At 50.3% G+C, this 12,479-nt stretch overlaps 1 protein-coding gene across 1 annotated transcript; it reads left to right on the forward strand.

Moving 5' to 3' along the window:
* The first annotated feature begins 7,184 nt into the window (after positions 1–7,184).
* Krt19 (keratin 19) lies at positions 7,185–12,004 on the forward strand. Its single transcript, XM_038326252.1, has 6 exons — positions 7,185–7,683; positions 10,417–10,499; positions 10,705–10,861; positions 11,153–11,314; positions 11,426–11,551; positions 11,677–12,004. Exons 1-6 carry the CDS (start codon positions 7,255–7,257, stop codon positions 11,929–11,931), a joined length of 1,212 nt encoding a protein of 403 aa, XP_038182180.1. The 5' UTR covers positions 7,185–7,254; the 3' UTR covers positions 11,932–12,004.
* Positions 12,005–12,479: the final 475 nt, after the last annotated feature.

A 12,479-nucleotide genomic window follows, 5' to 3' on the forward strand; every position in this document is an offset into this window, starting at 1 on the left:
ACCCAGGCTGGGTATACCCTTGAGCCTGGCAGACAGACCCTAACTATTTGGAATCTGATCCGGTGGTTTCTGATACCTTACCCTAAGAATTAGGATTTCACTCCTAGTGGTTCCGGTGCCTCACCTCAAAAGGCTGGTCCCAGGGAGGATGCATAACATTATCAAATTTACTGCCTCAAGATAAGATACTGCTCTTTTGAACCCTATTCCAGAAAGTAGCACTCCAGTATGCCAAGTTAGATAAATTCTCTTCCAATGAAGAAGGACCTCATTCCCCTGCAGGGGTGTGTCACTTCTGTTCACAGTGTTTTATTCTTTAATTTTTTTTCTAAAAAATTTTATGTGTGTGTTTTACCTGTAATGTATGTGTGTCACACATGTGCCCGGTGCCCTTGGAGTTAGAAGAAGACACTGGGTCCCTCAGAACTGGAGTTACAGATGGTTGTGAGTCACCACATGGGTGCTGAGAACAAACTCAGGTCTTCTACAGGAACAAGTGCTTTTAAGCTGCTCAGCCATTGCTCCAGCTCTCACAGTGTTTTTCTTTCTTAAGGCTTTGATGTCGGCGCTGGTCTGGTAAATAAGTCTCACCTGAACCTTGGGTTTCTTGCTCCTGCGCTGGAAGGAGCCGAGATGACTCTCACACCCTTAGAATATTGCTGGCTTGCGGTCTAAGTACTGTGGGCTGGTGCAGGGTGACTAACCGCTCCAGTGCCTCCTAAGATCCCTCGGTTATTTAATACAGTCTCTGAAGGGCTGTCTTTCAGGTGCCAACAAGGTGGCTGCTGGCCCATGAAGGGTACACTGTGACCTGTGCCAGCTTCATTCCTGTGGGCTTCAGAAGCGCCACCTGGAGCCTTCCTGTCCAGTGTGGGAAGGCCTGAGGGGGCCTGACAATGCCACCATTGCTTCTGACTTTTGGGGAATCAGAGCAAGAAAGACTCTTCCTCTGGGTCAAAGTCCAAGGGACCTTAAGAGTCTACCTACTATCAGATGTCTCCAGACCCCTCTTAACTTTATAAAGACTTTCTCTGCCCTCTAAAACCAGCTCCAAAGACCCAGGGCTGGCTGGGGAGGGGGCTCTCCTCCCCACACCTGCTCCTTTTTCTAAAACACCCTGCTTTCTTTCTAGATCAAGACCAATGTGTTAGTGGGATGTAGGGGTGCACATGGTGAGGGAAGAGGGTGCTATTGTATTGAATGCAGCTAATTCTAGTTTTTCTTTGTGTGTGTGTGTATGTGTGTGCATGTGCACGGATACATATGGGTACAGAAGCCAGAAGCAACTGTGGTATCTATCATTCATTCTTCAATTCTTCAGGAACCATTCACATGTATGCATATATGTATGCATGCATGTATGCATATATGTATGTATGTATGTGTGTATGTATGTATGTAGCAAGGTAGGTAGGTATCATTTATGAGACAGGGTCTTTTATTAGTATGGAGTAGATTAGACTGGCTGGCAAGCAAACCCCAGAGACCCCTTGTTTCTGCTTCTAGCATGGAGATTACAAGTTTGCACCACCATGCCCGGCTTTATTTACTTAGCAACATGATGTCTTTGGATCTGTTAGTCATTTTTATATTGCTGTGATAAAACACCAGATCCAAGGAAACCTACAGAAGGGCGGGCTTATTTGGCTTATGGTTCCAGAGGGAGAAGTGTCCCTCATGGAGGGAAGGCATGGCAGAAAGTAGCAGACATGACATCTGGAGCAGAGGCTGAGGGCCCCCATCTTGAACTGCAAGCATGAAGCGGAGAGAGCAAACTGAGACCAGCACAAGGCTTTGGAACCTCTGCCAGGGACATAGTTCCTCCAACGAGGCTATACCTTCTAAGCTACCCCCAAACAGCACCATCATCTGGGGACGAAGTATTCAAATGCCCAAGACTATACAAGACATCCCATTCCACCCACCACAGGTTCTAACTCAGGGTCTCAGGCTTGCATGGCAAACTCTACCAACAGAACCATCTTCTCAGCCCTGAAAGCAGCCAGCTCCAAAAGGCAATTAGACATTGTTTCTTAGGCAGTATTTAAATAAATAAACAGTGCACAGATACATTCTTGCAAAAATGAAAACCACCCAGAGGGATTTCACTTCTGCCCTCCAATCAGTGTCTCCCGGAAGAAACCTCTCCAGCCAGTCTGTACGTCTCCTTGCCAACATGCTTCCATCTGTATTCATCCGCTCCTGCAGAAAAACGTCATCTTCCAGCCATATGCCAAGGTGCATTTATCGTATCGTGTGTCATGGCCTCCCACTGCGTTTATTATACGCAGCAACCCATTCTTAGGGTTTTCTGAGCCGCTGAATGTTGACATTACTCATTCTATTTGATTTCTGCCCCCCCCCTCCCCGCTCCTCCCTAAGTGGTGTGTACTTAGCTGTCCGCTTACTTGCAATTGTTTCTGTCTTCTCACAATTGCAACCAGGCTTCTAAGACTCTCCCTTTGGTGTGTCTTCCTGAATACAGTGCAGGGCACTCTCTGGGGGCAAGTAAAAAAGACTTGAGCAGGTGGTTTGTGGGAGTTTTTAAAAACGGCCCCCCCCCCCCCCCCCCCGAGAAGTTACCTGTCACATATCTGCTGCAACTCACCAGCCTGCAGCTTTCCCAACATTTGACGAGATGAAATTCTGCAAGTTTTGACGGGGGATGTGACTCAGTCGCTAGAGTGATTGCTGAAGGTGTACCAGGCCCTGTGTTAGATTTCCAGCACTGCATAGAACTAAGAATAATGGCGTATACCTGAAATCTCTTATACTTTTGGTTGTGAGTCTGGCCTTGAACGACTGAACCACCTCTCCGGCCCACCTAAAATCTCAGTATCTGGAAAGTAGAGGCATCAGGATCAGAACTTCAAGATTTTCTGTGATTACACAGTGAGGTAAGGGCCAGCCTGGGCTACATGAGATCCTGTCTTCAAAACAGGAAGTGAACTACCCAACCAACCATCCCTTCGCATTCATTGCAGACAGCAGGTGGGGGTGGTGGTGGTGGGGGGGGGAGTGGGTAGGGTGGGGGTGTGTGGGGGTGAATCTTGCATCTCTTCCTGGGATGGAGAGAGGTGGTCACCTGGCTTCTTTCATTGGGGATGGGGTTTAAATGGGGGCCCAGTGTTACTTATGGAAACTTCCAGAGATTTGGTGCCCTGGATTCCCCACCTCCTCTGGATTTCCTGCTCTTTTTTCTTCCTACACCTTAGATCTGGAGTCTCTCTTACTGCAGCTCCCGTTTTTGAGATTACTCACCTTCTGCAGGCTCTTGCTGTCTTTAGGCATTCTTCTTGTCTCTTCAGGGCTTTAGGAAGGGGCTGATGTTAGACGCACACATCCAATTTGCTCTTTCCTTTTTTTTCTTTTTCTCCTTCCTTTTTTCCCCTTTATAGCCAGATCTCATTATAACCCAGCTGACTTCAGACAGAGCAATCTTCCTGCCTCAGTCTCTCGAGCGCTAATATCACAGGTGTGGGCTACCATTTCATTAAAAGCTCATCTGTCTCTGTCTCTAACCCCTTATGTACGTCAGACTCTTAGTGACAGGAAAAGCTTGTGTTTGCACCTGTATCTCAGAACCTAGCAACATGCCAGGTGTGGATGAAGGGACTTGGTGCGTGTCCAGGTGTCCAGTGAATGACAGGGTGAGAGGGACCTTGAGTGCTCATGGTTGATGGTCTCCAGAGAAGAGGATTGTCCCCTAGGTAATGGGGCTGTTTACTTATTCTGCCGCTGACTTTGTGAAATCTTCCTCAAGTCTACCTTTTTCCTCTTCAGCCTGAGTCTATCCCTTCTGCTAGGCTAACTTGGGGGAGGACCTGTGCGCCAACGCTCCAGCGACTTACCAAATAACTGTACAGGAGCAGAAGGGCGAAACTACAACCTCCTCAACTGGACAAGTCTTTCTCCAGGCCAGTGGAGGAAAGCGCCTTGACTTCTGCCCGGTGAAATCAGAAAAAGCCATAATAGCTGGGACTGTGGCTCTAGGGGGCTAAAGATCTGTGCCTGACGCCTAGGTTCACCTCTTATTCCTGGGACTTTGGTTCAGTTGTTAGCTTTTGAGCCCCAGCTTTGTGACTATAAAATAGGTACAAAATTTTCCAGATTACTTGAGTGTAGGCAGTCTCTTGCAGAATGGCCCTGGACAGTAGTGGCTGGCAATAATCGCCTGCTGTCACCATTGTCACCTTCATTATTATCTTGTCACCATGCGGTCACTGTCATCATCACATGCGATTTCTACTTGGGTGCGCTCACTCCCAGCAGCCCCCAAACCTTTCCCCATTTTCTCAGGGATTAGGAAAGTTCCCTACCGTTAACAGGCTTTCCTGGGAGACCTGGAAGTCTTTGCTCAGTGGAGGAGACTTCTAGAATATGTCCAGATGGAGATGTAGGGTCTCTACCTGATAGCCAGGACTTAGGAGGTGATCTCAGCGCTTGTCAGTAGGCACGTGATCTAAGTAAGACACCTCACCTTACTTCTCTGAGCACTCTTTTTTTTTTTTTTTTTTTTTTTTTTTTTGTTTTGTTTTGTTTTTCGAGACAGGGTTTCTCTGCAGCTTTTTTAGAGCCTGTCCTGGAACTAGCTCTTGTAGACCAGGCTGGTCTCGAACTCACAGAGATCCGTCTGCCTCTGCCTCCCGAGTGCTGGGATTAAAGGCGTGCGCCACCCGAGTGCTGGGATTAAAGGCATGCGCCACCACCACCCGGCTTCTCTGAGCACTCTTGGGTTGAACCAGCCTTTCATGTCATTTGGGGCTACTGCTAAGAGTCACCAGACAAAAGAGCCTATGGTCCTATTAAACAGAGTTAGATAATAATACTAGTAATTATAATTATGACACCCACATATTATTTAATACTAATAATGAAACTATTTGAGTGTTCACTCCTGCTAGGTGCTCCGATTAAGTTCTTCACAAGCCGTTGACTTCTGGGTTAGACACCACTGAGACCAGAGAGAGGGAGCAGGGTCCTCTCTCTGGCTGGGCCCTCAATGACAAGGATTGCAGGCCAGTCTGGGACTGATTGTTGTTACCTTAGAGAGTTCTTTGTAGGCTGTGCACTCTTGGAAGGGTGAGCAGAGTTTCCCACACTCAGAATCCCAGGTTGTGTGGGGCTGGGGTCAAGAGGTTGGAATCCGGACAATCTTGGTTGTGGATCTCTGGCAGTTTACTGCCTCGCATGGAGTGGTTTCCTTATCTTTAAGATGGGCAGAGAATCTTTTTCTCTGGGCTATTGTAGGCTGCAAAGAGTTCTGAAAAGGCTTTGTAATATTGCACCCAGGGTAATGTCACTGCGGCAGGAGTGGACAGAAACCTCCTTAGACTCCGAGGAAGCTCAGAGCACAGACCTCTTCCTGGTACTGTTGTTTCTGGACACAAAGCCCCTTCCCAAGACCCCTCAGTCAGGCGGAAATACTGGTTGCTATACTCTACGCCGGGAGCATGGAGCAGCGTAACTAACTAGCTGGCCAATCTCCTCCTTCACCTCTCCCAGGAAGCAGGCCTCCTCCTCAAGGCCAGATAAGGAATGACTCACAGTGGCCAGCTCACCTTAGCCACTAAAACCTTTATGGAGATTCAGTTACACCCTATTTCGTGACCCCCTAGGGCCCTTCTACAACGGATTCCCTAATTTATAGTCATATATGACCATGATAGTGTCGTGTGTGTGTGTGTGTGTGTGTGTGTGTGTGTGTGTGCACGCACTGTTGCTGCCTTCTTCCTGGAGAATGGTGACTAGAAGGCAGTTTGCTAGATTTTAGAGAAACCACTCTTTATTTAGTCATTGAAGGCCAGCTGATCCTATGGAGAAGAGAGGACTGACTTTGAACACTCTTCATTTCATTTCATGGGAGCTTGGAGACAGGGAGCAGCTGACCTGTCTCCCCATCTCCCTAAACCCCCCTTTCAGGAGGCCCAGGATTTCTGTCCTGAAACAGAGACAGCTCTGACAAAACGAGAAGGTACCATGGGGACACTACTAAGGGCTAGTGAGATGGAGTGGGCAGGAACTTGGGGGTGAAGCTGTTGAGATGCCCCACAGTATGGATCAGGGAGCCTGGCCCAAGGAAGAGATCCAGCAAGAAGGGTCTGGAATTGCTGCACTGGGGCCTGGGAGTGGAGAAGGGCTCCTTCTCTTCTGGAAACACTCCACTCTGTGTTGCTGATTTTAGTCCACTTCCTCCTTCCCCTCTGTTCTAAGGAGGTTTCTGAGGGCCTCTGAATTCAGCCTTCACCGTTTGAACACACCCTTTAACACTCCAGAACTGCCCAAGGAGGGCAGGCTCCATTCCATTTCTCTCTCTGGGTGGCAGGTGCCAAATGCCTCATGCACAAGTAATCAGCCTCTGCCAGGCTCAGAGTCCTCATCATGGGAATATTAAAGATACCCAGAGGTCTTGCTAAATGCATCATCTTGAGACTGGGGTAGGGAGATATCCCTGTGGGGGTGAGAGTTGAGTTTCTGAGCTGGATCAACCATGTTGGAGGTTAGGTTTAAGCACCTACACAGTGGAGAAGCCACTCTGGCAGCCTGGTGTTTCCTGAAGCTGTATCTATTGTCACTGAGGGCCTTATATGGCTACAGCAGGGTGGGGCAACTTTGCCTTAGATAGTCAAGGAATAGGATCTGTCTTTGTCAAGAGGGAACTAATGGGGAATTGGGGTGGTGGTCTCTGCCACCAGGGGGACTCTGAGAGGCTGTTATCCAGTGGTGCATAAAAATTTGGTGTGTGTGTGTGTGTGTGTGTGTGTGTGTGTGTGTGTGAATGATCACATTAGCATAATTCCAGAGGGGGCACTTTCAGAGAAGTTATTGAGTGGGGGCTCAAAGGGGTGTGATTCCTGCAGGTGCCACATTCTTGGAGGTCTTAAAGGGCCACGGTGATACTGTCATTCCGGAAATTAGTGTTGTCTAAGCCTGAGTAGTTGGGGGCTGAGGAGTCAGAATAGGTACGTTTTGTCTTGGAGTGGCCTGGGGTGGGGCAGCTGTAGGGAGGATGGGGCCTCTGGCTCTTGGGAGGGGAGAGGTAGGGCCAGAGTCGCCAAGAATTGACCAATGGGGAGAGCGCCTATATTTGTACTCAGGAGCTTGGAAATTCCTGGTACCCGCCCCTGCAACAACTCCATCCCCCTCCCGCCTGGGGCATAAAAAGCCCCAGGTGAGGGCCTTGCCACTCCTCTTGCGGTCAGTTGCTCTCAGGCCTGCGTCCCCTGTCGCTTCGCTCCAGTTCTCCTCCTCACCATGACTTCCTATAGCTATCGCCAGTCCTCAGCCATCTCTTCTTTTGGGGGAATGGGCGGCGGCTCGGTGCGCTTTGGGTCAGGGGGTGTTTTCCGTGCACCCAGCATCCACGGGGGTTCAGGCGGCCGCGGTGTGTCCGTGTCCTCCACCCGTATCGTGTCCTCGTCCTCCGGGAACTATGGCGGAGGCTACGGCGGAAGTTTCGGTGGGACTCTGGCTGTGTCCGATGGGCTGCTGGCTGGCAACGAAAAGACCACCATGCAGAACCTCAACGATCGCCTCGCCTCCTACTTGGACAAGGTGCGCGCCCTGGAGCAGGCCAACGGCGAGCTGGAGGTGAAGATCCGTGACTGGTACCAGAAGCAGGGGCCCGGACCCTCCCGCGATTACAGCCACTATTTCAAGACCATCCAGGACTTGCGCGACAAGGTGGGCAGCGGCGGGGCCCTGGGAAGTGCACTTGCTGGGGTTGGGCGGGGAAGTGGCGGAAACTCAGCCCGCGGGCGGGCAAACCCGTTACAACTTCGTGGGAGAACCGGCAGGGTGGGGCAGAAAGGCTGGGCTGGACCCTGGGACTCGAGTGGAGGCGGGGTGGAAGAAGCCGAGACGGACAGGTAAGTGGGTGGGGCCTTCAGGGGTGGTGGGGAAACTGCTTAGAGAGAGGGTCAGGAATATCTAAAGAGAGAGCAATGCCACACAGCTGTGGGCTGCCCAGAGCTGGAGGCTGCGAGCCATAGCTGGGGACCAGGATATTAGTCTGTGGGATTCTTGGTTCGTCTGAGCCAGCGACCTTCTTCAGGGAGTTTCAGCATTCTTTTTCTTGATAGTGCGCGTCTGGTTTTCTTCACATCAGCCCTCCTCCCCCTCTTCAGCCCAGAGGACCACCCAGGCTCACAAGGAGCTCTGGGAAGAATGGAAGAGCTGGGGGCTGCATAGAAGTCACCCCCTCAAAAAAATTTCTAGTCAGGCATGGTAGCTCGGGCCTGTAATTCCAGCGCCAGGGAGGTAGAGGCTAGAGCAGAGGTTTTCTACAGTTCTAATGTGAGACCCTTTAATACGCACGGTTCCTCATGTTGTGGTGACCCCCAACTATAAAATCATTTTTGTTGCTACTTCATAACTGCAATTTTACTACCGATACGAAGCATTTTGTAAATGTCGCGGCCCACAGGTTGAGAATCACTGGGCTAGAGGCTGCGTTCCTTGCTCAGCTACATGCTAATGTGAGACAAGTCAGGGCTACAAGAATCTCTCTCTATTCCCCTCCCCCACAAAAGCTCCAAACAAGGAAACAAACAAACAGACAGACGACAGACAGACAGACAAACAGGAAAACCCCTAACATGAAACAAAACAAGAGAAAAGTTAAAAAAAAAACTGTTTTAGCAAATGAGAGACAGGGAGGGGTTATGTGGGCTCTCTCCTGAAGTACCAGAAGGCAACCAGGTCTGTCTGAACCACAGGCCTGTTGGATGGGGCGTGGTCTTCCCTTCTAGGGAAGAGCTGAGTCCCAAAGACCAGGGAAGCATTTAACAGCTCCCTCCCAGCTAGATGTCCCAACATGCAGTTCTCTAGAGCATTTTCCAGCACTGCGTGAACCCAGCATGGTGTTGGGCACTGAGCTAGAGATGCCAATCAAACAGTGAGAGTGGTGTTTTCTTTTTCTTTTCTTTTTTAAAAATTTATTCTTTGTGAGAATAGTGCTTTTTAACACAGCAGCAAGCACCCCTTTTCTCCTGTCTTGTCCCTTTCCCATGCCCACAGCAGATGTATCTGCAGGCAACTCTTTTTTTTTTTTTTTTTTTTTTTAATTTGAGACAGGGTTTCTCTGTGTAACAACCTTAGCTGTCCTGGAATTCACTCTGTAGACCAGGCTGGCCTTGAACTCACAGAGATTCTCCTATCTTTGTTTTCTGAGTGCTGGGATTAGAGGCGTGCGCCACCACGGCCAGCTAGAAGCAATTCTTACTCTGCTGTGGTCTCCTCTGATTTTCATATTCTGCTGTTTTCTCCAGCCATCACCCTCTCCTCCCCATCCCCAACCAATGTCGCTATGGTGGCTTACACCTATAATCCCAGTCCTAGGAAGCAGAGGCAGGAGGATGATGAGGCTAATGCCAGCTGAGCTACATAGTGAGATTCTGTTCTGAAAAGTCAAACCAGAGGAAACCAAATCAAACAAAACAAAAACATAAAACAACAACAACAACAACAAATCCTGCAAATGACGTCACAATGAGTGATCGTGACCTAATCTTTGAAAACACTGAGCCCAGGTATTTAAATCAGTGGTAACTTGGATGATTTGAATGAACCTCTCAGATCAGAGAGTCTTCAGACTGGGGAAACTCAGGATATCTAATTCTGTACCGGGGTGGGAGTGATGTGGGAGTGAGAATGAGTGACTATGAAGGGTGAGGTACCCAAGGTGCCTGGCACATTGTAGATGATCAATGAAAGATACCCCAACCCCAACCCCCTGGAAGGCAGAATATGCTTTGAGTGTGGGATATAGACAGGGATTAGAGATTCTTCTTCTTTCTTCTTCTTCTTCTTCTTCTTCTTCTTCTTCTTCTTCTTCTTCTTCTTCTTCTTCTTCTTCTTCTTCTTCTTCTCCTCCTCCTCCTCCTCCTCCTTCTCCTCCTCCTCCTCCTCCTCCTCCTGCTCCTCCTCCTCCTCCTCCTCCTCCTTCTTTTTTCTTCTTTGAGACAGGGTTTTTCTGTGTATCCCTGGCTGTCCTGGAGCTAGCTAGCTCTGTAAACCAGGCTGACCTCAAACTCACAGCAATCCTCCTATCCTCCTGCCTCTGCCTCCCGAGTGCTGGGGTTGAAGGTGTGCACCACCCCCGCCATGCGGGATAAGCGATTCTCGATGCTTCACGGCTTCAGGTTTATAGGTCCCTTTCAGACCACTTCGAGTTTCATTTGCACAGGCCTTAGACATGTCCTTCTGGATTTGCCTCTTTGCCCGACTCCCTTCACCCAACGTCTTGCACAGTGTGTGCTCAGGGGCTGTGGACCAGCCTCCCAGAGAACAGGCTTGAGGGTAGCATCTAGGGAGTGGGACCCATTCATTCATTCCTCCCCCCTTTGCTGGGAAGAAAGTGGATAGGTAACACTGGTATGTCAAACTGGTGCCAACTTCCGGCCTCCTCTCTTCCAGATTCTTGGTGCCACCATTGACAATTCCAAGATTGTCCTACAGATTGATAATGCCCGCCTGGCTGCAGATGACTTCCGAACCAAGTAAGTATCCCTGCTTTGGGAGCTTCAGAAGCCGGGGTGGTGGGTTGGGAGCAACCCCAGGCCTTTATAGTGCTCAGTGCAGTGGACTCTGCCCTCACTCACTTGAGTTGGATTGAAGCAAACCCCCACAGACTCCTAAACACTGGGGAAGTTGACGGAGACACAGAGCCAGCACTAGCCTGACAGTAACTATTTCCTTGGAAAGGTTTGAGACCGAGCAGGCCTTGCGTCTGAGTGTGGAGGCTGATATCAATGGCCTGCGCCGGGTGCTAGATGAGCTGACCCTGGCCAGGACCGACCTGGAGATGCAGATTGAGAGCCTTAAGGAAGAGCTGGCCTACCTGAAGAAGAACCATGAGGAGGTGAGTCGAGAGGGGCCTTCTGTCCACCATGTCCTAGAGCTGAGAGACATCATTATCTTGGACTCACCGACCATGACCTCATTTCTTACATCATCAGTATGGTCCTGGCTTGTGACCATTCATTTCACAGTCCCAGCCGGGCGTGATGACCATCACATTGCTCTCCAGTGTTGGCTCCTAGAGCGGCACCTCCAAAACAAGCTCTCTCTGGCTCAGGGCCTGGGGGAGTGACCTGGTCCAGCTCCAGCATGTTTAGGTCTTGACATGCCCACTTCTATGGTGTCTTTACAGGAAATTAGTGCCCTGAGGAGCCAGGTGGGTGGCCAGGTCAGTGTGGAGGTGGATTCTGCTCCAGGCGTCGACCTAGCCAAGATCCTGAGCGACATGAGAAGTCAATATGAGGTCATGGCTGAGAAGAACCGGAAGGATGCCGAAGCCTTGTTCATCACTAGGGTATGCAGAGGATGGCGGTGTCCTGCAGGGTTGGTGAGAAAAGAGACCCTGAACCCCCAACGCAATGACAGGCCTTGTTGCTTATTTTTCCCTTGACCTGTCCTGTTACAGACTGAGGAGCTGACCAAGGAGGTCGCTGTCCACACTGAGCAGCTCCAGGTGAGCAAGACGGAAGTCACCGACCTTCGACGCACCCTCCAGGGTCTCGAGATTGAGCTGCAGTCCCAACTCAGCATGGTACGTGTCTCCACCCTATGGGCCGCACACTTGTGCCCTTCCAACCTTGGGTAGCTCGGCTGGTGACGGTACCTGTGTTCAGGAACCTGCCTCTGCTGAGTCATGGCCCTTTTCCCTCCCCTCAGAAAGCTGCCCTGGAAGGCACACTGGCAGAGACAGAGGCCCGCTACGGAGCCCAGCTGGCACAGATCCAGGGCGTGATCAGCAGCATCGAGGCCCAGCTGAGCGATGTGCGCGCTGACACTGAGCGCCAGAACCTTGAGTATCAGCAGCTCATGGACATCAAGTCGAGGCTGGAGCAGGAGATCGCCACTTACCGGAGCCTGCTTGAGGGACAGGAAGCCCACTACAACAACCTGCCTACCCCCAAGGCCATCTGAGTCCATCCTGGGCTCCAGCCCTGCTCTCAGTGAGACTCCCCTGGGGAGGGGCATGACTTGTCAATAAAACTATTCTCTGGGGTTGGAATGATGCTTCTTTGCTTATTGCAGCCCATGGAGTGATGGGTCAAGTCGTAGCCCCTTGTTTTATTTGAACCACGTCCACCTTGTCCCAGGATAGAGAGTAGGGGACAAGAGCACACTGCTATGATGATGGTAATTCCCATTTGTACAGGTTTGTATCTAACCTGCTCTTTACAGCAATCTTGTCTCCATTTAAGAGAGGCAGAGTAGGGCTTAGAGAGACCCCGTGGTCGGTGCATATGTCACTGCTACAATACATGGCAAAAGTGAGGTGTGTGTGTGTGTGTGTGTCCAGAGGTTAACATTAGGTGTCTTCTGTAATCACCCCCTTGTGTTGAGATTGCAGATGTGCAATGCTGCACCTGCTTACTTATTTTCTTAGCGTGCGTAGGTGTGCACACACACGAGCATGCCGCTGTGTGGATGTGAAGGTTAGAAGAGTCAGCTCTCTCCTTCCACCCACA

The sequence above is a fragment of the Arvicola amphibius genome, chromosome 4 (genome assembly GCF_903992535.2).
Source record: "Arvicola amphibius chromosome 4, mArvAmp1.2, whole genome shotgun sequence".
In the NCBI taxonomy this organism is placed as follows: Eukaryota; Metazoa; Chordata; class Mammalia; order Rodentia; family Cricetidae; genus Arvicola; species Arvicola amphibius.

Coding starts and splice junctions, on each gene's coding strand:
- Krt19 (XM_038326252.1), top strand. CDS start 7,255: ATGACTTCCTATAGCTATCGCCAGTCCTCAGCCATCTCTTCTTTTGGG. Junction 7,684..10,416: donor TCCAGGACTTGCGCGACAAG/GTGGGCAGCGGC, acceptor CCTCTCTTCCAG/ATTCTTGGTGCCACCATTGA. Junction 10,500..10,704: donor GCAGATGACTTCCGAACCAA/GTAAGTATCCCT, acceptor TTCCTTGGAAAG/GTTTGAGACCGAGCAGGCCT.